Source organism: Piliocolobus tephrosceles, chromosome 5, assembly GCF_002776525.5.
Source record: "Piliocolobus tephrosceles isolate RC106 chromosome 5, ASM277652v3, whole genome shotgun sequence".
In the NCBI taxonomy this organism is placed as follows: Eukaryota; Metazoa; Chordata; class Mammalia; order Primates; family Cercopithecidae; genus Piliocolobus; species Piliocolobus tephrosceles.
The window spans coordinates 130,465,676-130,490,682 of NC_045438.1; the positions used below are offsets into that span (position 1 = coordinate 130,465,676).

At 40.9% G+C, this 25,007-nt stretch overlaps 1 protein-coding gene across 1 annotated transcript in view; it reads left to right on the forward strand.

The window, feature by feature from the left end:
• Positions 1–25,007, forward strand: part of BTBD9 (BTB domain containing 9) — a 471,085-nt gene that overhangs the window by 363,498 nt on the left and 82,580 nt on the right. The window contains exon 9 of the mRNA XM_023212708.2: positions 21,641–21,748. Coding sequence (XP_023068476.1) covers positions 21,641–21,748 — 108 coding nt within the window. The remainder of the gene's footprint in view (positions 1–21,640; positions 21,749–25,007) is intronic.

The following is a 25,007-nucleotide window of genomic DNA, read 5'->3' on the forward strand; positions in this document are numbered from 1 at the left end:
CAAAATTTGCTTCATATCAGTCATGCTGAATATCGTCTGTCACAGCCCTGAACCAAGGAATTCTTCCTTGTCTCGCTGATCCATGATTTATTACTAAGTGTTGTTTCTCTCTGAGCCTATCTGCATCACACTAAAGTCTTCTTTTATCACCCTCAGACCTCAGAGCGCTGGTTCCCAGAAAAATCATAGAGCAAATATTTTATCTATGGTTCCCAGTAGGTGCTGAAGTCTGAATTGTGTGAAAGCTTAGAGGGCCAGAAATCCTGGATCCTGGAAACAGACAGCAGGATAGTTTGGGGGCATGGTAAATATGCCTCAACCAGTTTCATCCTAGAGGTATTTCAAGACCAGAAAGTATTGCTATGGCAACTAAGTTGTGTGGTAAAAATACAGGAGGGGCACTAGAATTCAGATGTTCTTTGGAAAAGCAGGAAAAGTTAAATGCCTATATATATATTTATATGTTTGTGTGTTCATGTGTGTGATTTACCTCACATGTCAACCATTTACTTCTGTTGAGTGATTGGAGAACCTGGCAAGTAGTCATCATAAGATATAGCTGGATATGTGAAAAGAATCCTTTTAGCTTTCCAAGATTTTAACCCGTCTAGAAGACATTTTTACAGAGGATTTCGGCCCCATCTGACCCATTATTTCATGCACACGTGTGTTTAATAATTATCTAGAATTGTTAAGAACTCTTTAAAACAAATACTTCACCAGTAGTGATTTCAGCAATCATTTTAAAAACCAGAATTATTCACCTTGGAAAACGAAATGAGTAGAAAGCATCAGCCTCCTCCTTCTGTGGCAGATGTTTTACATGCTGCTGCCCCAGCATAGGCCACACGGGGTCACAGAAATGCAGCTATTCTCATGAGGGCTAACAGAAGCGTAGGACTTTCAGCAAACTGAAATTTCTACACATTTAATACATCAAGTTGCTTTAATATAGCTTTTGAGTATTAAATGAATAAAGCTATTCTGAAAAAAACTGATGAAGGGTCACAGTCATTTAAGGTTAATTCTTGAATTAATTCAAAGCAGTAAGCTACCTTTGAAAATCTTCATATTCTTTCCCGAAGTACGCTTACATCAGAGACTCTTTTCCCAGGAGCCCAATTTTGTCACTTTGTTCAGATACATTTGGTACATCTTGATAGCACCTAATGTCAGCGCATCTCTCTTTTTAAAAAGCTTAGCCCTTTGTACATTGGTAACCGCAGAGGCACTTGACCAACACATACTTGTATATCTACTTAAGAACAAGCAGAAGCACTGAGACCAAGAAAAACTCTTCCACCTCCTCTTCTTGCCTCTCCTCTCTGTCCACCTCCATTTCTGCATTCTTCTTCTAGGAAAGATGATTATGATGACAGGCTGGTTGGTGCCCGTCAAGGACTCCTTTCAGCAACTTTCCTGGACACTCAGGGTCTTAGCTCTAGCTGAGGAATCATTATTTGCCTGCTGCATTGCCTCTTTCAGCAATGTATCAGATTCAGTATAAGGGGGATTGGTTACATAGATAAATGCAGAGTATGCTTTTACTTCTCCCTGGATTTACTTTCCTTGCTGCCCTTAAGACTTAATGGTCAGGATCTTCTTACTTCCTTTTACCTTACTATGCCTGAAACCATATCCCTCAATGGTTTTGATATTACCTGCCTTGCCACATTATTCTTTTACTGTAACCAAACACCAGCCAAGAGTCTTTAGACCTTCTGTACAGTTTAATGTTTAGGAATGGCTAATGGTTATTTTAGTTGCCATGTCTTACAGTGGTTCTGGAGCTTTAGCTGCTCTCACTGTCTTCATTTACAAGATGAAGACATTAAAGCATAGTTTGAGTTTCATCCCTTTCTCTCCATCAGGAGTAGGACAGCACAACCCATGGTAAAACTCCAGCTCCAAAGATTCTAATTTGTTTCATGATCCTGCAGAACCCCCTATAGCCTTAAAAAGAAAGTGAGAGGAGCCATCACATCTTATGGTTCAATCCACCCTTGTTTTCTGTGGTCATAAGTTATAGAAATTGCCATTATATGTTGCAACTAAGATTCTACATTTGTTTTACTAGCAGTCATTTGCTCCAAAGGAGCTTGCATTTGGCCGCAAATAACAAATGATCTCATTGAGGAAGACATTTTTTTTTCAGTTTTATTTTTTGTTTTGTTTGTTTTTGTGTCACATAACAGAAAGTCCACAGGGGCATGTCTGCCCGTATTGGTTCTGCAATTCAGTGATCTCTACAATTTTCTTGGTCTTTTCCACGTGTATTTTGCCCCAGAGAAACAAGATAGGGATGACAGTTTTAGCTACCATGTCTGTATTTAGGCAGGAAAAAGAAGGACGAAAGGATACAAGGATAAAAGCCTACTAGCCAAGTTTGTTCCTTTTTTGTTAGGAAAATCCAAAGCTTTATTTGAAGCTCTACCCAGCCAACTTTCACTTAGAATTATTAGGTAGAACTATGTTATACGGTCAGCCCTAGCAAGGTTGGCTAAGAAACTGAGGGTCATGGTAAGGGGATTGGCTTATCTCGCCAACAGCTCTGCCACAGAACACTGCCTCCCGCTTGACATTTCACATGTGCTTTGGAATTTTAACACATCTCCATATTTCATGTGTTCTGTTTTATTTTTTAAAACTATTGAAATATAATTCACATGCCATATAATTCACCCATTTAAAGTATATAATTCAGTGGGGGCTTTTTCCCATTTAGTTTTAAAAGCTTCTCTTGGAGTCCACAGCTTCTGGATTATCTAAAACAGTACTATAATAATAATATTTTCTGTTATTCTCAGCTTCAGAAATGTTCTATAGCTGGCCAGACATAGTGGCTGATGCCTGTAATCCCAGCACTTTGGAAGGCCAAGGTGGGCAGATTGCCTGATGTCAGGAGTTCAGGACCAGCCTGGCCAACATCGTGAAACCTTGTCTCTACTAAAAATAGAAAAATTAGCCAGGTGCAGTGGCGGGTGCCTGTAATCCCAGCTACTCAGGAGGCTGAGGCAAGACAATCGCTTGAGCACAGGAGGCAGAGGTTGCAGTAAGCCGAGATCGCGCCACTGCACTCTAGCCTGGGTGGCAGAGTGAGACTCCATCTCAAAAAAATAAAAAAATAAAAAACAAAAAGTTCTGTAAATAAAAGCCTATGTCTGCTTATTGCACAATTCTGACCCAGAATGAGAGGCTTCATTGATTATATATGTTTGGTTTCATATTCATGACAGTTACTTCTTGGAAAAACTTCAAGTTTCTGTTGCAAACACTTAATATACTGACTTTCTGTAACTGGTCTCCTGTGCTTTGCCAGCATAGTGATAATTCATGCCACGATGAAATTTGGGAGGCAGGGCAAGATCACCAGTACCTCCTGATTGATCAAAATCAGAAGAAATTTTATTTGGTTTCGTTTTACTTTAGTAAAATATAGTTCATCATATCCAAACTCTTACCTAAATTGTCAGTTTACATGGAGTCTGTTAACCAGATGTGTTTGGTCAGCCAAAGCAGAGTTGACTATTCTTGTTTACATACAAAATTCCAATATCAGAAATTTCACTGCATATCTATATTATTTGGTACTGACAGATTAATTATCTGAAAAGTCCCGCTAGAAATGGTGTTTTCAGTCTTTAAGATCTGGAGTTGAAAAAGTCAAGTCTGTTTGTCTTGGAATGAAGTGATAGATTTTTTAAAAAAAAAGACCTCTTACTTTCAAAGAAGATACAGGCAATGACTCTCATACTATCTCCAGTCTAACTTCTTGGTTAATGTGGTTGGTTTTTTGGTAGGATTATAATGAGTATTTCTGACTTTGGGGACATTTGAAACAAGAAGTACAGTCCATGGGAGGGTAATTATAGCAATACGACAATTTTAAATCTTTGGAGAAGAAGTACAAATACACTCTGCTTTTCCTTCCACCATTTCTTCATGCCTTCCCCTATATCCATCTTCACTCCTTCCTAAAATTGTGGTCAAGAAGATGATCAGATTAGTTTGTTTGCAGCACTCAGAGTAGGCTCAGAATAGTTCAGTGGAATCACTTGTGTCTTTGGTCTCCCACTGGGCGCTAAGAGGCATGAGCTAGGACCACTACAACCTAGAAGGAGGCCCTGCCTTCCCGTTTTGTACTTCCCTCTCCTCCATCTCTCCTGACTCTTCTCCTTATTCTCTTCTTTACAACAAAGTGGTAAGCAGATCCATCCTTTTCTCTCCTTGGATACCCTTAGTTTCTCTTTCCTAGGGCAGTAAGGGTAAGACTCTTTAATGAAACCAATTTCTAACTCAGCTCAGCGGCAGCTCAGTGCTAGGCAGTGCGGGGGCAATGGTCTCCTTATATTTACTCTGATTCTCTGGCATGGTCGTCCCCTTTTATCTGTGCTTTTGCTTTCTGTGGTTTTAGTTACCTGCAGTCAACTGTGGTGTACAGTATTATATGGAAAATTCCAGAAGTAAACAATTGAAAAGTTTTAAATTGCATGTCATTATCTTTACTTTTGAATTGCATGACTGTATGATGAGATTTTACACTGACCTGCTCCATCCTGACTGGAATGTGAAGCATCCCCTTGTCTGACATGTGCAGCTGGACAGTAGTACAGCATATCCAGCCAGGAGTCACTTAGTAGCCATCTCAGTTATCAGATTCAAAAAACATAATATACAGTATGTAGGGTTATATACTATCTGTGGATTCAGCCATCCACTGGGGGTCTTGGAATGTACCCCACATGGATAAAAGGATATTACTGTACTACAAAGTGTACTGGGTTGATTCTTCCTTACATTATAGTGGTAAGAACCAGGAATAAGCTTTGGATGTTGACAAAGGGACAGAGAAGACCTCCTGACTTGCTTTGGTTTGAAGCTGTTCAGGCATAAGCAACTTCGGAACAGGGAGTGCTCCATGTCCTATACCCTTTGCATTAGGGTTTTGGGCCAAAAATTGTACAAGTACCAACAATAAAGTATCTCTTTGCTTCTCATTTGCTGGAACTTTCCTTGGCATATACTTACCTCAAGAACCTTGTGAGAAGGGTTGGTTGGAATCTAGAACAATAGCTCTAATTCCATTAGACAATTATATACCATTTAATTGTCCTCTGATGTCCAATACAAACCTCTTGTCATTTATCTTCCTGGTATCTGACCTTTCTGTATTCCTCTCCTCTCTGAGGTTAAGAGATAATAAAGAACATGTAATCAAGTACTGTTTTTATTAGAAAGTTCATAGTAACCCTGTTAGAAATAGATAACCATCATCTATAAAGAATTGTTTGAGAATTGGTGGTAACCAGATAAATAATATCTTGTTGATAACAGTCCTACTAGTAAAATAGGAAAATGGCTTTGTCACGATCTTGTTCACTGTAGTGAGATTTTAGCTATATACATTAGACTCAGAGACAATTAGAAAATTCATGGAGATTAGTTGCATCTGTTTGGGAAGAACGTGTTAAACAGAGTCATCCATTTAAAATTGGTTTCATTAAACAGTCTAAATGAGTAGTTCTGTTAAAATGCCAAGTACTATAAGGTTTTTATTGTTCTGTGATCAGAGACTGCCCTGGCCAGCTATCTTGTAAAATGCTTTTTATAATCACAATAGACAGAGCTGGCAACAGGATAGATCTGTACAAATCCATTTTCTCCTGGTGACCAACAAACAACTCAGCACTGTATACCTAATTGGTGTGTTTTAGTCTATAGTGTCATCTTCCTCTATAACTGATGTATTATTATTTTACTACTGTCATATTAACTGTCTTATCAATGACTATAAAACTTTATTTTTTTGACATATTGTTTATTGACTTTAAATGTCTCTGTAATTTCTTCACCCTACCCTACTGCTTCCATCCCCTTTAGTAGGGATCTAGAGGGTAGTGGTCAATGACTATCTTATCAGTTTGAGAATGTAGCTCATGGGTACTTTATCAGTTCAGGGAGTAAGGAGGGTTTGGGAATGGGAATGGTTTTCATTTTTAATTGGAGCTGCTGCTGCTGCTGCTCCCCCGCCCCCCGACATTTTCTTTGTAGTTCTTTTAGGAGAAATACCAGAAATTTAGGGTGAAAGGCAAGCCAAGAATTGCCACTGCAGTTGTCACAGTAACAAAAATGAGATTGTGACTACAGCACAATCTAAAAGTTCCATGTAGAATTCACTGCATTAAAATCTATTGAAACAACAGAAGAAAGAGACTTTTAGGCATTTCTAGGCTAAGCTCAGCCTTAAACTGCGTCTTTATTTCTTACCTTGGTGCCATAACTCTTTACTGCTCAAATAGAACAGCTTTAGTTTTCTGTCTGTGCCTGGGGGTTGGTAAAGTTTTTCCATAAAGGGATAAGTAGTAGTTATTTTAGGTTTTGCAGGCCATATAGTCTCTGTGGTGCAGCTACTCAACCCTGCTGAGGGGCATGGCTGTGTTCCAGTAAAACTTTATTTACAAAAATAGGCATCCATAGGCCGTGACTTACCAATGCCTAATCCATTCAGCTCCTTTCCTCACTAAACATTTCTGGCCCATACAGGTAAAAGTGAAGAGTTAGGGAAGTTCATTTGCCCCTCATGGTTTCAAAAGAATGTGAAGAATAATAATAAGCCTGTTATTGAAAGGTAGGAATATTAAAAATCAGCATTTAGTTTGGGGACAAGATATAATACCATGACCACTGGGTTTTTCCTACTGTGTTTTGTTATTGAATGAGCCTTGTGGGCTGCCACAAGGAGGGGCCAATAGGAAGTCCTGGCAGATGAGGCTTCAGTCCCCAACTCTGACCTCAGAAGAGCAGTTCTACTTTTATCTGTTTTAGATATGGAGATTCTGCCAAGATGTTGTTTGTAAAAGAGATTCTGCTGCTAAAAAATATTTTTTAAAATATTGGTTTATATTTCTTTGCAAGTTGTATAATGCCTCTTTATAATGGATACTTCATAAAACTGCCAAAGATTTATCATATATCACTTTGTAATTAAAAGGGAAAAACAGACCTGAAAAAGGAATCACAAATCACGTACATTAAAATCCATCTCCCTCCTTTCCCCTCTCCCCCTGCCACCCACTTCCCAGATTGTAAATCTGATAGGATACAGCTGTGGAGCAAGACAGAGGCAGAGTTGGGACTCCTGCCTCCTATCTGATGCCACTGCCATTCATTACACATTCCAAGGAATTGTGGACAGGCGCCTTGTCCATCAGAGGCTCAAGGAGAGTCCTTGGAACCCTTTGTGGTCCTAATAGGCTAAGGAAATAACTAGTAACTTCACTGGTTTCCTCTTATCTGCTCATGCTACCTCTTCCCTTTGGCTTCTAGGAGCCTCCAAGCTCCTCAGTTCCCCCCCAGGCTACTCCTGTGTATCCTTTGCACACAGTTCCAGCACCAGCTTCTTGGAGGTTACCTCAGGGATATTTCCCAGCCCCTGATACCCAAACAGTCTCATGTGTGACTCAGATAGGCTGGGGTCCTCTTCTACTCCACTGCAGAAATATCAGTGGTGGCTCTTGGGGATCCAGTGCCAGAGTGGGAGGATCCTGAGAAATCTGAGATCTCACCCACCTTTGGCATGATTTCTTTACTGGCTTGTGAAAATTCCTGATCTTTTTTGTCTATACCTTCCTGAATGGGAGTCAGGGCAGTGATACAGAGAGGTAGTGGGGAGCAGGGGGTGCTTGCATGAGCATTGGATGCCTGCATGGCACGATGACCGTGTTCTCAGGATGCCGATGTAGGTCCTATCAGCCAAAATTAGAAGAAAGGTAAAAGGGGTCCAGAAATAGAATTATAAGGCATAAATGTTTGTTCTTGATGAGGAAGAGTGAGCCGGCTGAACAAAAGAAACAGTTGAATTTGCAGAGTGCCATATTCTAATGAAGCCTCATGCTGTGCTTGAGTCAGTGTCGCAAGGTCTAGCTGCAGCAGGGCCTTAGCTAGATAGGAGTGATTTATTCATCTCTGCTTCCATCACTCAGATTTCCTTCTCTCAGTCATCCAGTGTCTATCATCGGAAAGCCTGGTTTCTGTAGAGGAGTTTACCCTGGTAGCTTGCCTGGAATACATTTTGAAGGATTAGTGTACATGGCACGGAGACTGGCCTCTGTGCCCAGTACACTCTGGTGAATATTCATGTCGGCACCTGGGAGGGTTATTTCTAGAAAGGCAATTCTTGCAGAATACATTCCAAAGACGGAATGCTTTTCCTGTCTGATGTTCCCTCAACCAAACAAATGTGGAAGAGGGGAAGCCACTCTGCAGTTCTGGGGAGCGTTCATGAGATAGAAACAACATCCTCACATCTTCTGCAACGGGGGGAGACCTGCAGACCCTCTTTGCAGAGCCTTTGCCTGGGCCTCCTGTTCAGTATAGGTGATCGCAGGGGAAAGAAAAAAAAAAAAGCAACTGCCCATTTAGCCTTTGGTCCTAAAACCCACACCAGTTTGGTTTAATTACAGCTGTTCAGCAGTTAGGAAAGCTAGTGTTATTAATGTTCAGCTGAAAACGTTTCAATTAAAACTTGTGATCCCAGCTTTGAAGACCTGGATCAAGAAAACTATACTGAGTGGCCAGTGATCAAAAGAATATCACTGAAAAACTTAATGAGCCATTTTTTCCTCTAGCTGTTACAAAAAAAATACATAAAATATTGCTTTATTTTTCTGGCTTCTCACCATTCTTCAAAAGATTTATCACACAGTTACATATTAAATTGATTAATTATCTTTTGTTTATAAGAATTTATAGTTGGTAGTTAGGATTTTCACCTTTATATACTGGTGGAGATGTTGCTATTATTTTTCTCATTAATGCTGTCTTTTTTAATGGTAAGTCATGTACCACGTAGAGAATTATGATTTATCACACACCTCAGCATTCAAACAGAATAATGTACTTATTCTAAGTGTTTAAATTGTATAGCACTTGCAACTTATTATAGTTTTCTTTTGTGTTTTAGAGGGTAGTTGTTTTCATGTGAGAGCCTTCACAAACTATTTCATGAAAGAAGTCCATTAGAGAAGGGACTAACAGGGAGGGAATTCCAGAGCAAGGAGATAGAAAGACAGACAGCATTTCATTGTCCACGACCCAGCGGAATAAACAGATTTGGGAATGCCGTGAGAGGAGGGCAGTGGTAACTTCGCCGAGCGAGAACCTGAGGGAGGAATGAGTCGCAGCTCACACTGGTGGTAAGGCTGAAGGAGGTCTGAATTGGATAGGCAAGTGTTTTAAAATCATTTCTAGCAAGAGCTCAAGACTGTAGATTGTGCTCTGTGGGGAAAAGATTATTTAAAGCTGGAGCAAAGGTTGAAACCCAGATCTGACTTGGGTGAAGAGGTCAGTCTGATAAGAAAGAGAAAGAGGTGTGGGAAAATAGTACTGGTTGTGTTAAGGGAGACCAGAGAAGAGATTTGGTAAGAACAAAAATGGAGAGATTACATGATTGAATAGGAAGAGTTTTGCCGGTCGTTCATCCCTGCTGGAACATCCTCCTGACTGTAATGTTCAGAGTTGAGCCTTCCCACCTGTTTGCCCTTCCTTTCTTTCCCTTTGTCACCAGGTCAAGAGAATACAAAGATCTGCATGTAGCTAAATTATGAGTTCTCCCATAGACACAGATTCTTGTGAAAACTTGACCCAAGGGAGCTGGGCGTGGTGGCTCACGCCTGTAATCCCAGCACTTTGGGAGGCCGAGGTGGGCGGATCAGGAGGTCAGGAGATCGAGACCATCCTGGCTAACACAGTGAAACCCCGTCTCTACTAAAAAAAAAAATACAAAAAAGTAGCCAGGCGCGGTGGCGGGCGCCTGTAGTCCCAGCTACTCGGGAGGCTGAGGCAGGAGAATGGCGTGAACCCGGGAGGCGGAGCTTGCAGTGAGCCGCTGCAACCCAGCCTGGGCGACAGAGTGAGACTCCGTCTCAAAATAGAATAAAATAAAATAAAATAAGAAGAAAGAAAAAGAAAACTCGACCCAAAGGAATAGGAAGGAGCCATGGCACTTATTAAATTTCCCTTTGGCGCTGCTTCTTTGGTGCATTGTAGGCCATGCATGTGGGCACATATTAGCATGTGGTCAGAGGATGGGCAGGAGAATAAGCTCAGTGGATGAAATAGCAGTCAGAATGGATATTTTTCATAAACTTTCACTGATGTGAGACTCTCCAAAATGGTGTTGGGACTAGGGGTGAAGTACTGGCTGGGGGAGGTTATTTTTGCATTGAAACGTAATTCAGTCTATAGAACACTGAAGATACTGTACAGGAATAAGTGACCTGAGTTTTTTGAGGAGTGATATATCTATAGTTGATATATCAACTCTGCCTCTCCTCTTTCCATCATAAGTCACCTCTTCTCCCCATTTCTCCTTCGGGTTTTTTTTTTTTTTTTTTTTGTCCTGAGACGGAGTCTGGGTCTGTCGCCCAGGCTGAAGTGCAGTGGCGCGATCTGGGCTCACTGCAAGCTCCACTTCCCAGGTTCATGCCATTCTCCTGCCTCAGCCTCCCGAGTAGCTGGGACTACAGGCGCCCGACACCTTGCCCGGCTAATTTTTTGTATTTTTAGTAGAGACGGGGTTTCACCGTATTAGGCAGCATGGTTTCAATCTCCTGACCTCATGGTCCTCCTGCCTCGGCCTCCCAAAGTGCTGGGATTACAGGCGTTAGCCAATGCGCCCAGCCCCTCTCCTTCGGTTTAACTCAGTAGAGTTTATGATGTGGAAGGCATTGTATTGGGAAATACCAAGGTCAATAGCCATGCCTGGTCCCTGCGCTGTAGAAGCATGGTCCAGTGGGCTCTCCTGAATGGACTTGGTTTGAAAAGCTGAAGGGAGGGGCCACCGGATGGTGTCATGCAGGGAACCTGGAGCCAAGGTGATGCTACTCCCCTGCCTGTTGAATGAAGGCCCACAATGGGGCCATTTTGTTTCACAGGAGTCATAAATGTTAAGTAAAAATCCAAGAATTCTTAACACTCAGCTGTAGATTAGTACATTTTGAGCTCTTTTAATATGTCTGTCTGTTCTTATCGCCCTCCTAATCATTTCATAGAATTGAGGACAGAGAACAGAAAAGCTCACACAAATGCATATTGCCTTCAGCTATTAACAGAAGAAACTGATTCTGGCCTTTTAAATTCACAACAGCCCGTAATAGCCTTCCTAGCAAATGAAGCTAAAAGCCAGCTGGACCTGATGCCTGGGAGCTAAGCCCTATGGTCTGGGCAGGACCTCGGCGTTTCTGCCTCTTACACATCCTTTTCTGATCCTGCGGGTGAGCCAAATCAGGCTGATCTCACTGATTGTATATACTCCTCATGAGGAGGAAGTTGCTAGGATCAAGGCAGATAGCCTTGCTGGAGAGGGGAATTGGTGATGCCAAATTTAAACACGGGGGAATATCTGTAAAAGCTGCATACCTGCCTAGTGTGTCGCTGCCCAAACAGTCTGTAACATATTGTGGCTTCACCTTTTAAAATATCATAAAACCATTTGAGGGGTTCCCAGTATTTTTGATGCCAACATTTTGCTTAAGGAAGGGGCTGTATTAGAGTCACTTTCCAAAATATAAGAATGCTTTTCTTCTCAAGGGCTGTTTGGCCTGGACAAATTTTATCTTATTTCCACATTGAAAGCATAAAATGAGATAATTTTCTTTTTCTCTTTTTCTTTATTTTCTTTTTTTCTTTTCTTTTCTTTTCTTTTCTTTTCTTTTCTTTTCTTTTCTTTTTCTTTCTTGACTGAGTTTTGCTCTTGTTGCCCAGGCTGGAATGCAGTGGCACGATCTTGGCTCACTGCAACCTCCTTCTCTCGGGTTCCAGCGATTCTCCTGCGTCAGCCTCCTGAATAGCTGGGATAACAGGTGCACGCTGCCTCGCCCGGCTAAGTTTTGTATTTTTAATAGAGACGGGGTTTCCCCATGTTGCCCAGGGTGGTCTTGAACTCCTGACCTCAGGTAATCCACCCACCTCGGCCTCCTAAAATGCTGGGATTACAGGTGTGAGCCACCATGCCCAGCCGAGAATTTTCATTAAATTGGACTGTGTAGTATGAAGTCTAGATCGTAAGACTGGGGCACAATTTATTTGTTAAAAGAAAAAGAGTTTGTCAAGTGATTAAATAATCTGTAAAAGATTGCTTGGGCAGTGTTTAGCCCACGTAAGAAAATTAACCAGGAAACTTAGAAAAATAGATTTGCTTTGAAAGCAGGAAATGTGCTGATTATAAATTGTTTTTTTTTCCCAAATGTGATAATGTATGCAAAAACATTTGGAAACTAGTGAGGTCTGTGTGAATGTGAGGTGGGACTATGATTAATTGTTCACCATTCATTCCACACTCAATATCTAATGAATATTGCAGCTTCAGCCATGCTATTTGGTAATGTGGTATTAGCTTTTATGTTATCACCTGAAACTTGAAATTAAAAACTTAATCCTTCTAAGAAGTGAAAAGATGGTCTTAGTTAGCTGTTAAAAGTTGGTCATTTTAGCCAGGTGTGGTAGCTCATGCCTGTAAGCCCGGCACTGTCGGAGGCTGGGAGGATCACTTGAACCAAGGAGGCGGAGGTTGCAGTGAGCCAAGATTGTGCCACTGAACTCCAGCCTGGGCAACAGATTGAGACCCTGTCTTAAAAAAAAGACAAAAAAAAAAAAAAAGATTGGTAGTTTTGTATTGTCTTCAAGTTTTGGCAAGTTTTGCCCCATCTAGCTATCCACAGTATATATCCTCCAGGCATATTTTCCACTGATACGTTACCACTTTCAGAAAACTTACCTAGATTGTACTAGATCTCTCATGGTGTGTGGGCTTTAAATAAATAAAAAAAATTATATCGAATGTAAGATTTCATGAGAAAGAAAATCCCTCCTATCCCTTTCTCAATGAGCCAGCCTACACAGTGGAGCCAAAGTGTATACTTGCCACCTCCTCACATTTTTGTAATCCTGGGCTTCAGTTGACGAAACACAGAAACTACATATGCCAGACACCGAGAGCTTCTGCTTGCCTTTTCTCTGGCTACTTGCAAGAGAATATTGTGAACCAGTGCCATTGTTTCATCCCCTTTTAGAGAAATCACCCTCCACGTCCCAGATATGAGAGATTAAACACTATGAGACAGTAGGTAGACTCTCTGATGTCCTTTGACTAATGCACTTCCCAAAAACCCATTCCATCTGATGAGCAGCCGGTTTTTCCCTCCTCCTGCTATTAGGAGACTGATGTTCCCTTTGCCCTGAAAGGCCGTGGCCCATTCATAGGCAGGCCTCTGCAGTGGCAACACCTCAGGAGTTCTCATGTCTGGAATCTTCAGGGCAGCTGCCTGGTCTACTTCACACACTTTTGAGAAAACATTGTTACTGGGCTCTAAGCTCCCGCTGAGAATCTCATTTTGGACTTGGCATCCTCCAGCAGCTCTTCTCAGCTGGACCGTGCTCTCCACCTGAGGGCGAAGCCACATCATCGAACCCTGTGACAGCTGACAATAAGGAGCCCTCTCATCTTTGGGAAAGTCCCTCTTTCTCACCAGCAAAGTTGTTTATCTGAAGCTGTATTAATTCCTTCTGGAAGCTGTTACAGGCTCCCTCCTGCCCCTCAGTAGCAGAGATTAGAATAGGGCCCCTAATGTGTTGTTAGTCTTCTGCTTCTCATCCAGAGGAGCGGGAACGGAACTTTTCCGATTTAGGTAAAAGTGCTGAAGCTTCCCTTTGTCAGCACAACTCCTTACCTCTCTCCCTCACCTTTCCAGCTGTCGCATCTCTTCTTTGCATCATGACCTCCAGTCTGTCTCTGTTCTGAACATTAGTCTACCATCTCTGATCCCACTTACCTCCTCAGCAGCCTACAAGTGGTCATTATTTTTCCTGGCCCTTCATTCCTTGAGCCTGGCCTGTATCCTTCTTGTCACTGTTGGCCCTGCTTCCCCAGTGCCACTGTTGAGGAGAGTTATAAACTACACTGATCATTCCATCTTTGCAAGGCTCTCTCCCTACAGCTCCACTGATGCCACTGAGCCCACTCCAAAGCCTGTTTTGCCTTGCCACCGTACACCACAGTCTTACTGCTCTCAGTTTCTACATAGAATCCTCTTTCATAATTGAATGAAAAGATTGCCATCGTAAGGGAGGTTTCCCACCACCCCTGCACTTTACCTCGTTGTCTCTCTGGTCCTGTAGCCATCACAGTATCATTGCCATCCTCATTGCCATAACATCTACTCTTATTGAGTACCTTTTCTGTCCAGTGCACTCCACTAGGAGCTTATCTTTGGCCCTTTTAGTTCCAAGTAACACAAACCAAGTAAAGATATCTTAAGCCGCAAATGGTAACTTTATTTAAGTGATTAGAAGATTTTTTCATGGACTACTAGGGCAGAAACTTGGAGGGCCCTAGTAGATTTTGAAACCAGACATTGGAATCTGTCAGGACCCCAGGTAGCTCTCCCTGGACTGCACAACCTGTGGTCTCTGCTTCTCACTGCAGATGTCTTTCTTTGCTTCTGTATGCCTGTGATCAAAGAGACTCACCCCCAGAATGCCTATATTTTCATCATCTCATTTCAAGTGAACAGAGCACATTAAGCTGGAATCTCACATAATTCTAAATTTTTGAGAAAGGAAATCTGATTAGCCCAGCTTCCAAGTCCAGAGGATAAACTGAGTTCAGGAATCTCCCACGTCCACCTTGAGGTTGGTCTGGAAATAGTTGTCAAAGACAGGAGTTACTGTGTAACATACAGACGTACCAAAAAAACCTCTGCATATGCTATAACAGAATTATTAAATGTTAGAACTGGAAGAGTGCTGAGAAGCCATCAGATCTCAACATTTAATGTCACAAAGGATGAAACCAAAGTATAAGTAAGTTAAGTGACTTGCCTAATGTTACTTAGTAGTTATTCAGTAAATATTTTTTGAATTGTTGAATGGAAGACAATTATTTCTGAGGAACTTAAAGGATCTTTACCAAAGAATATACTGTATACATTTTTGAGGTCAGGAGTATCTTTGACTTTAACTGAAAGATTAGGAATGGATTTGATCAGAAGTTATTGCACTATCACTAATATCCTGGTTGCTGATCTTCCTTTAGTTTGTTTTCACCCAAATGAGAAAATTTAGCAACAGTGGCATTATGGTCCCAGGCCTTCCAGTGGAATTTCCCACAAATGATGGACAGTTAGAAACAGGCACAACAGGCACTTGCTTCTGGTCTAAAAGGCACCAATTCAGTGGAGAAGCTGTTGACCTCAACTGTTAAACCTCAGCCATTGTTCACAATCTGGCACAGTGTTAATCCCTTAAGAAAAGAATGAAAAAAGTGCCATTCAGCACAACATAGTTTGTCATCACATGCATAATGCAGACCTTCCAATTAGAATGCTACAATTTGGAAACTTTCTTCACAGACTGATGAGAGAACAACTATTTTAAAGATGGGAAAACTCAGTCCACTGGGTTTGCCTTGAGTCACTTCTGACTCAAGCCACAAAGACAAGAGTTTTGAAAACATATTCGCTATTGAATTTTGTATCAAAATACCAGCAAGGAGAGCAATTAGTTGCTGGAAACTGAACCCCTGGTAATCAATGGTATGCAGCCAGCCAGAGCATTTATGGAAGATGTAAGCAAAATCACATCTGCTAATCAATTAAAAGAAAAAAAGCCCAGCTCTTCACTGCTTTTAGGGAAACTTCACAGTGAGAATAAGGGAAGACGGAGGAGACAACATATATAATATCACCAGGCATTTCATGCTGGGCTCATTAGTTAGAGAGGTTTGTGGCAACAGCTAAACACCGGCCTGACCTGCATCGATAAATCTTGGCCAGCAACTTCCTTTATTCAGCCCCTTTTGAAAATGGCTTCTGATCTATGGGTGGAAGTGTGCGTTATATGTTTAAGGAGCTCATCTCAGTTAAGGTCATAGAGAGTGTCTGTCCTGGGCGAGCTCACCATGCAAACATTCCCAGCTAGTTTACAAGTCAGAAATAGCTCTCTGTTGTTGCAGGCACAAAGACATAAGAATACACTTTTTAGGCAGCCAAAGAAATGAAGGGAACTGGTAGAACAAAATTCCTCTCAATGGAAAAGCAAAGATTGAATCAATTTTTCCTTTAGTGTTCTTCAGCTGCAGTTGCCTTTTTCAATCAAATCAACAAAGGGGTTTAAATCCTGCCTAAGCCTAAATTCCAAGCAAATATGCATCCTGGGCATGAGTTAGAAGTCCTCTTTAAAACTTCTGCATGTAGGTTGAGTCTGAGTTCTAGGCTCGATGGCCTGAGATCCATCAGTGTCCCTTTTCCGCTCAGGAGTCACCATGACCCCACATCTCCAGTCCCTGAGGACTCTTAATAGAGGAATAGAGAGAGGATGTCTCAACCAGTATGAGCACTTGGCTGCTATTCAGAAAAAAAGAATTTAGGCCAGGATAAATTATTGAGGTAAAGATCGATAGACTAGGCTAATAAAAATTAATACCTTCAGCATGCAAACTATGATAGGCAGTAGATTAATATCTTTAAATATAGAGGACATTTTGTAAGTCATTAACAAAAAGATAAATATAAGTAGAAAATGGATAAAATGTTCAAGCTCAATAAGTTAAAAATTGAAGATTAATGAGATATTTCAGCTATCAAATTAGCAGTATTTTTAAACATAATACATAATATTGGTGATGATGCACAGAAACAGGCATTTGTTATGCAATGCTGGCACTGTTAATATAAATTGGTATAGATTTTTGCTTGGGGTTGGGGGGAATAGAAGTATACAGATATTTTATGATATATATCAAAGCCTCAAGAAGTTATATGCCCTGCTCCAGGAGTTCCACTTACAGAATCATTCAAAGACAATAATCATAGATTTAGCTTAAGAATGTCTATCACAAAATTTTCATAATAGGCTGGACTCAGTGGCTCATGCTTTTAATCCCAACACTTGGGGAAGCTGAGGTGGAGGGAGTGCTTAAGGCCAGGAGTTGGACACTAGCCTGGGCAACAAAAATTTTTTTTAAAACATCAGCGGGGCGTGGTTGTATGCACCTGTAGTCCTAGCTACTCAGGAAGCTGAGGCAGGAGGATTGCTTGAGTCCAGGAAATCGAGGCTGCAGTGAGCTATGACTGCGCCACTTCATTCTCCAGCCTGGGCAACAGCACAAAACCCTGTTTCCAAAGGAAAAAAAAAAGAATTTTCATAACAGTGAAATATTAACTGCTTAAGTGTCTAATAATAATAGATTGATTAAATAAAGTATGAGACTTCCATACAGTGAAATGCTATTCAGTACATATGATGTAGAAGAATATCTGATGATACAAAAAGATATTCATAATAGACCATTAAGCAAAAGTAGCCAGTTACAAACCATATGTACTGTGTGTGTATGTTTTAAAAGTTACTGGAATTTCAGATTACCTTCATTTTAAAATAAGAATTTGCCTTGAAACAAATTGGAAGACTTTTATAGAATAAGCTACTTACAGAGCATGATATATACACCTTAAAATTTTCCTCAAATATGTTATCACTCCAAGAATATCTACTAGAACATATATGATACTCATAATTTATCCTCCATTTTTTTATATTCTCCATATCCCATATCCTCAAGGCAGTCATTTTTCATGAAATATTTGGAGATCTGGTTAGGTTCTATCCCAAAAGGGACTGACTGTTTTCATTTCAATCCTCTGTAGAAACACTAGCTTATGATTATCTAGAAGGATAGGGAATATGATAAACCTCAATAATTTAAAATTCCATTGGGGAAAGTAACCTCAACATTATCTCCCCTAGTTTTTAGGGGAGATAAATTAATAATTTTAGAGAATTATTAATTGATTTTAAGTTTTCCCCTAGTTTTACTCTACTGTGTCAGAGTTATGAATGATTTCAATCCAGAACATATATGGAACATATGCCATGAACAGAGCTCACATGTTTGAAGCAGAGTCTTTAAAAAGAGAAAGATAAACATCTTTCTAAAGTTCTTATAATCAAAATGAGAGCCAGACAAATATAGAAGCAAAAAATACACTTTTAAAAGTTACTCAAAATAAATATAAATTAGCATAGGCTAACTGCATAAAAGTGCTCAGAGACTAGGATAATATTTGAGGAAATGACTAATGAAGGAAATGATTCATATTCTTATAAGCAAATTAGTGTAATCTAAGAGTAGGATTTTGGGCCACTTAAGAACAACAGAGTGGAATCCTTTCTGATTCATTCAGGGTACTTTGAGAGATTAAACACTCAGGCGTATTAAAGAGAATCAGTAGGTATCATCTGCTAATGCTTTCCAAACCCATTTAACAGTTTTCTCTACTTAAAAGAGGAGTTCAAAAATGTTAGGTAGTATGGGTTTAGTAATTGATAGCAAACAGAATTACAATAGAAAATAAGGAATGAAAGGGAAGGTGAGCCCTTTAGGAGGCCAGGCAAGAGGGTAGCTCGAGGCCAGGAGTTTGACCCCACCTGGCCAACACAGTGAGACCCTATCTCTACAAAATAATCTTTTTGTTTGTTTGTTTTTTAATTAGCCGGGTGTGGTAGTGTGTGCCTGTAATCCCAGCTACTTGGGAGGCTGAGGCAGGAGGATCGCTTTAACCCAGGAGTTTGAGGCTGCAGTGAGCTATGATTGCACCACTGCACTCCAGCCTGGGCAACAGAGAGAGAAGCTGTCCCCCCAACCTCCTCCAACAACCAAAAAAAAAAAAAGGTAAGGGTAAAGGAAAACAGAAAATACAGGCAATCCTAGTCCTCAGTAATAGCTTTATATATGACACTAAAGTGAACTTGTGCAAAGGATTTTCACTGATTATAATCATAAGATTAAGGGAAAATAATACAAACCACTTTTATAGAGTGATAGGTTAGAGGTTGTAAATTGGAAACCAGATATATAAACTAGAGTAATGGAAACATTTGACAGTGAGATTATAGAAATAGGCTTTTGGTGAAGGTACCAGGTGAGAACCTTGTATCATTTCCATCACTTAGTTACTGTATGAGTTTAGACAGGTTACTTAACATGCTTTAATCCTTACACTTTCAATGTCTGTAATTTCATAATAATAATGCTTGCTAAGAAGATATTTAGAAGGATTTTAATAAGACAAATTGTATAGAGCGCTTAACATAGGGACTGATACACAGTTAACATTAAAGAAATATTGGCCATCATGAACATTATTATTGATTTTTTTTTTTTTTTTTTTTTTTTTTGAGACAGAGTCTCGCTCTGTCGACCAGGCCGGAGTGCAGTGGTATGATCTCAGCTCACTGCAAGCTCTACCTCCCAGATTCAAGCGATTCTCCTGCCTCAGCCTCCCAAGTAGCTGGGATTACAGGCGCCCACCACCACGCCCGGATAATTTTTTGTATTTTTAGTAGAGATGGTGTTTCACTATGTTAGCCAGGATGGTCTCGATCTCCAGATCTCGTGACCCACCCGCCTCGGCCTCCCAAAGTGATAGGATTACAGGCGTGAGCCACCGTGCCCGGCCATTATTGTTGTTGTTAACAAGAATGTATTTGCTCAGCAACCACTGACTGAGTTTAAGCTCCATGTGAGACATTCTGTCAATGGTATAGAAAATATCAGTAAGACATAGACACTGCCTTCAAGGAGCTTACTATCTATGCCAGCTGGTAGAGGAAGCAAACACATATGACCAACTATAAAGCAGTAAAATATATAGTTTGTATGAGAAGGACTTTTAAGGCTGAAATAATAGAAAACAATATCTGTCTTCCCTGTGGCACTGTCAGAAGCAAAATACTAATCCTGTACTGCAATGCTCAGATTCTTTTCTAAAATTATTTTTTAGGCCAGGCATAGTGGGTCACGCCTGTAATCCCAACACTTTGGGAGGCTGAGGCAGGTGGATCACTTGAGGTCAGGAGTTTGAGACCAGCCTGGCCAACCTGGTGATACCCCATCTCTACTAAAAATACAAAAATTAGCTGGGCGTGGTGGTGGGCACATGTAACCCCAGCTACTCGGGAGGCTGAGACAGGATAATCACTTGAACCCGGGAGGCAGAGGTTGCAGTGAGCTGAGATTACGCCATTGCACTCCAGCCTGAGAGACAGAGTGAGACTCCGTATCCAAAAAAAAAAAAAAATTATATATATATATGTATATATATATATATATGTATATATATATATATATGTAAAATGGAGGAGTAACACATACAGAATGAACAGATCTTTTATCTTTTATGTATAGCTCAGTGATTATTTACATGCATAACTACCACTCAGATCAAAATTAGTACTTTTCCAGGATTCTAGAAAATTCCCTTTTACCCTTTCCTAGTCGATACCTCCCCCAGAGCTAACCACTATTCTGATTCCTGTCACCAACAGATAAATTGTCTGCTTTGAGCTTCATGTAAATGGAATTACACAGTTAATGCTTAAGTTCTTATCTGGGCAGAAAAGGGGGTTAAGAACAGGACCAAGGTAATCAATTTCTAAATAATGAAAGTTTTGCAAATGAATGTATGTTTGCCTAGATCTCCAAATCAGATAACCCTACTACAGCTATGTAAAAATCCTGGTGAGAATAAGAAGGAAGCTAAAACATGATAATAAAGGTGATGGGGTTATAACCAATTAGAAAATACTATAAGAAATATCAATTAGACCAGCACAGCGGCTCACACCTGTAATCCTGGCACTTTGGGAGGCTGAGGTGGGAGGATCACTTGAGGCTAGAAGTTTGAGACCAGCCTGGGCAACATAGTGAGACCCTGACTCTACATAAAATTTAAAAATCAGCCAGGCATGGTGGTGCATGCTTGTAACTACTTGGGAGGCTGAGGTAGAAGGATCACTTGAGCCCAGGAGTTGGAGGCTGCAAGGAGCTATGATCACACCACTGCAGTCCAGTCTGGGCAGCAGAGTGAAAATGTGCTCTAAAAATAAAAATAAAAATATCAATTAGGCTGGGGACGGTGGCTCATACCTATAATCTCAGCACTTTGGGAGGCAAAGGTAGGAGGATCACTTGAGACCAGGAGTTCAGGGCCTGCCTGGGCAACATAGTGAGACTATGCCTCTACAAAGAAAAAATAGTGTGCACCTATAGTCCCAGCCACTCAAGGAGGCTGAGGTGGGAGGATCACTTGAGCCTAGGAGTTGGAGGCTACAGTGAGCCTCCACTGTGTGCACCACTGATTACTCCGCTGATCACACCACTGCACTCCAGCCAGGGTGACAGAGAAACACCTTGTCTCTAAAAATAGAAATGAAAAATAAAAATCTGTTCGAAGTTACAGATTGTCCCATGAGCAGTGGTCAGCCTAACCAACTGGAGAGGAGAGCTAGAGGAAGCTGGAAGGGTGATCTGGGGACATCTCTCTCCTAAACCAGTCTAAAGAACTTTGCCACCAGTGGGGCAGAGGCTGCCTGGGATTGGGGGACTTTTGAAAAAAAACTAAAGATTAAAAGCCTCTCACTGCAGACTGACTTGGCTTTTCTCTTCATGCTTTCTTGGGATTCACTTTGTCCAGTCTTAGAAATGTGCTGGACAAAGGAGGTGGGTGGGAGGGATATGCCCGCAGCCTAAGGAAACAACCAGTTAAAATGTTTACAGCAATCTTACGTTTTTCCCTTTGTTCAGGTTACTACTGTGGGATTGTGATGATCGAAGCTATAGCTACTACGTTGAGGTTTCTACCAACCAGCAACAGTGGACCATGGTTGCTGACAGAACTAAAGTGTCCTGCAAGTAAGTTGTGTCTTTTCAGGAATTTATTCCTATTGAAAAGACAGTCTTACCAGTGGATTGGGAGGCTCCAAAGAAGAGTCATAGAATCACCAAATTACATTCTTACTTGGAGATTGAAAACACACTCCAGTGATCTTCTCTTCAGTTTTGACTATTAAATACTTATATGAAATTTACTTGATGTCACCAAATACTTATATGAAATTTACTTGATGTTCTCTATTCTGTGGTATGAATTTGACTCACACTTTTGAAAATGGCATGTGTGCCTAAATAGGGAAAAAAAGGATACTTTCCTTATGCAATCCTCTCTCAGAACCCCCCCACTCCACCCTGCCACAGCACCCACCACACACCACACTTTTTTTTTTTAATACTTTAAGTTCTAGGGTACACATGTGCACAACATGCAGGTTTGATACATACGTATACATGTGCCATGTTGGTTTGCTGCACCCATCAACTTGTCATTTACATTAGGTATTTCTCCTAATGCTATCCCTCCCGCAGCCTCCCACCCCCCAACAGGCCCCAGTATGTGATGTTCCCTTCCCTGTGTCCAAGTGTTCTCACTGTTCAACTCCCACCTATGAGTGAGAACATTTTTTAGGATTGTTTTCTTCCTCAGAGAACTTTGCTGAAGCAATATATACTTTAGTAGTTATTATGGAGCTCTATCCTATTCCCCACACTCATAGCATTCTCAGGGCTAGCGTCAAATTTATTTATCTCATCTCGTTGTTAACTATGCTGTTACTCAAACTAAGGAAAGCCTTGTACCTTATTTCTCCACATGCAGACAGAGGCATTTAATGCATATGGCACTGGGGCTGTTTGGACTTGTCTGCTTGCAGCAGAAGATAGGAAGAAGGAGTCTGCGGGTTCTGAACAGCCTAGAATCATGGTACATGAAAAGAGCTCAGTGCCTCTTTGTGTAGAGCCAGAATCTCTAAGAGGCAAGGTGGAGCAAATGCGTTTCTCTTTTTCTTTTCTAAGTTGAGATATAATTCACATACCATAAAATTTACCCTTTTAAAGTGTACAGTTGAGTGGTTTTTAGTATATTCACAGTGTTGTGCAACCACCACTGCTATCTAATATTCCAGAACATTTTTATCACCCCAAAAAGAAACATTTTCCCCATTAGCAGTCACTCCCCATTTCCCTCCAACTCTCCCAGCCCTAGCATCCAATAATCTACTTTCTGTCTTTTCTTTATGGATTTGCATACTCTGGACATTTCATATAAATGGAATTGTATAGATGTGACCTTTTGTTCCTTGCTTCTTTCACTTACCATAATGTTTTCAAGGTTCATCCATGTTGTAGCATATATCTGAATTTCATTTTTTATGGCTGAATAATACTCCATTGTATACATATACCACATTTGTTTATCCATTTTTCAGCTGATAAACATTTGAATGGTTTCCACTTCTTGGCTATTATGAATAATGCTGCTATGAACATTCCTGTACAAGTTTTTATGTGAACATATATTTTCGATTCCTTTGGGTCTATATCTGAGAGTAGAATTGCTGGGTCATAGGATAACTCTGCATTTAACTTTTTGAGGAACTGCCAAAATTTTTCACAGCAGCTGCACCATTTTACCTTCCCACCATCAATGTTTGAGGGTTCTAATTTTTCCACATTCTCACAAGTACTTGCTATTGCCCATCGTTTTGACCATAGCCATCCTAGTGGGGATGAAGTAGCATATCATTATAGTTTTCATGTACATTTCCCTCATGGCTAATGATGTTGAGCATCTTTTCATTTGCTTACTTGGGGTGGGGGCACGGTCTCACTCCATTGCTCAGACTGGAGTGCAGTGGTACGATCAAGGCTCACTGTACCCTCAAACTCCTGGGCTCAAGTGATCTTCCCACCTCAGTCTCCCAGGCAGCTGGGACTATAGCTGCGTGCCACTGTGCCCAGCAATTTTTTTTTTTTTTTTTTTTTTTTTTTTTTTGTGGAGACAGCACCTCACCATGTTACCTAGGCTGGGCCAAGATTTCTTAACAGTATTAATGATGACTTGTTTGATGCAGTGCCTGATACCATCACCATTATTATTTTAGTAATTATCAGCACACATATATATGTTAGTTAGGTTAACTCTTGCTACTGTAACAAATAAGCTTTAGTATTTCGGTGGCTTAACACAATAGTTTGTTTCTCAGTCATGGGACAGTCAGTATGTGTGTTCACAGTTAAGTGATTTTCCCAGAAGTGACTGAGGAACCCAGGCAGCTTCTTTCTTGTGGTTCTGCCATCTAGTTCCTCCTCAGCATCAGCCACATTTAGCTGGCAGGAGAAAGAATAGAGAGGGTACACGTAGTTCTGAAAAGCCCTGCTTTACGGGTAGCATACATGACTTCCACTAACATGCCACTGAGATAAACTAGTCACATTGCCATACTAGACGCTGATATGGCTGGGAAATGTAGTCAATTCCTGGTTGGGTAGCCACTTCCCAGTGGAGCACAGATCTTGTTACCATCTCAGCCTCTTCTTGCAGAAGCAGAGCTAAGTTTTAAATCCAGGTTCTTGCCACTATACCACATTGCCTCTTAGGACTCAAAACACTGTTAAAGAAGACTGTACCAAGCTAGATGATGAAAAGGGGGAAACAAAGTGGTTAATTTATCCCAAGCTCCTGGAACCGTTTTTATAATATAGAAGGGCCTCCACGGCCCATGAACAACTATGCATTTATCTTCCCAGAGTCTTTGCTAATTGGGTCCACAGCTCCCAGACCAGACGTTGTACTTCCTCAAAGCTTGTCATCTTGTATGTATCTTACCCACCACGGGTCTCTTTTGTCATTTATTGTTGTAAACTGGATTCCTCTTCTTTTTTATGTCCCTCTGTTAAAGGTTGACATGGTTTGGCTCTGTGTCCCCACCCAAATCTCATCTCGAATTATAATCCCCACATGTCAAGGGAGGGACCTGTGATCCCCATGTGTTAAGGGAGGTGACTGGATCGTGGGGGCAATTTCCCCCATGCTGTCTCCATGATAGTGAGTGAGTTCTCATGAGATGTGATGGTGTTAGAAGTGTCTGGAAGTTCTTCACTCTTCTCTCTCCTGCTGCCTTGTGAAAAAGGTTCTTGCCTCCCCTTCACCTTCTGCCATGATTGTAGGTTTCCTGACGCCTCTCCAGCCATGTGAAAATGTGAGTCAATTAAAGCTGTTTGTTTATAAGTTACTCAGTCTCAGATATTTCTATATAGTAGCGTGAAAACGGACTAA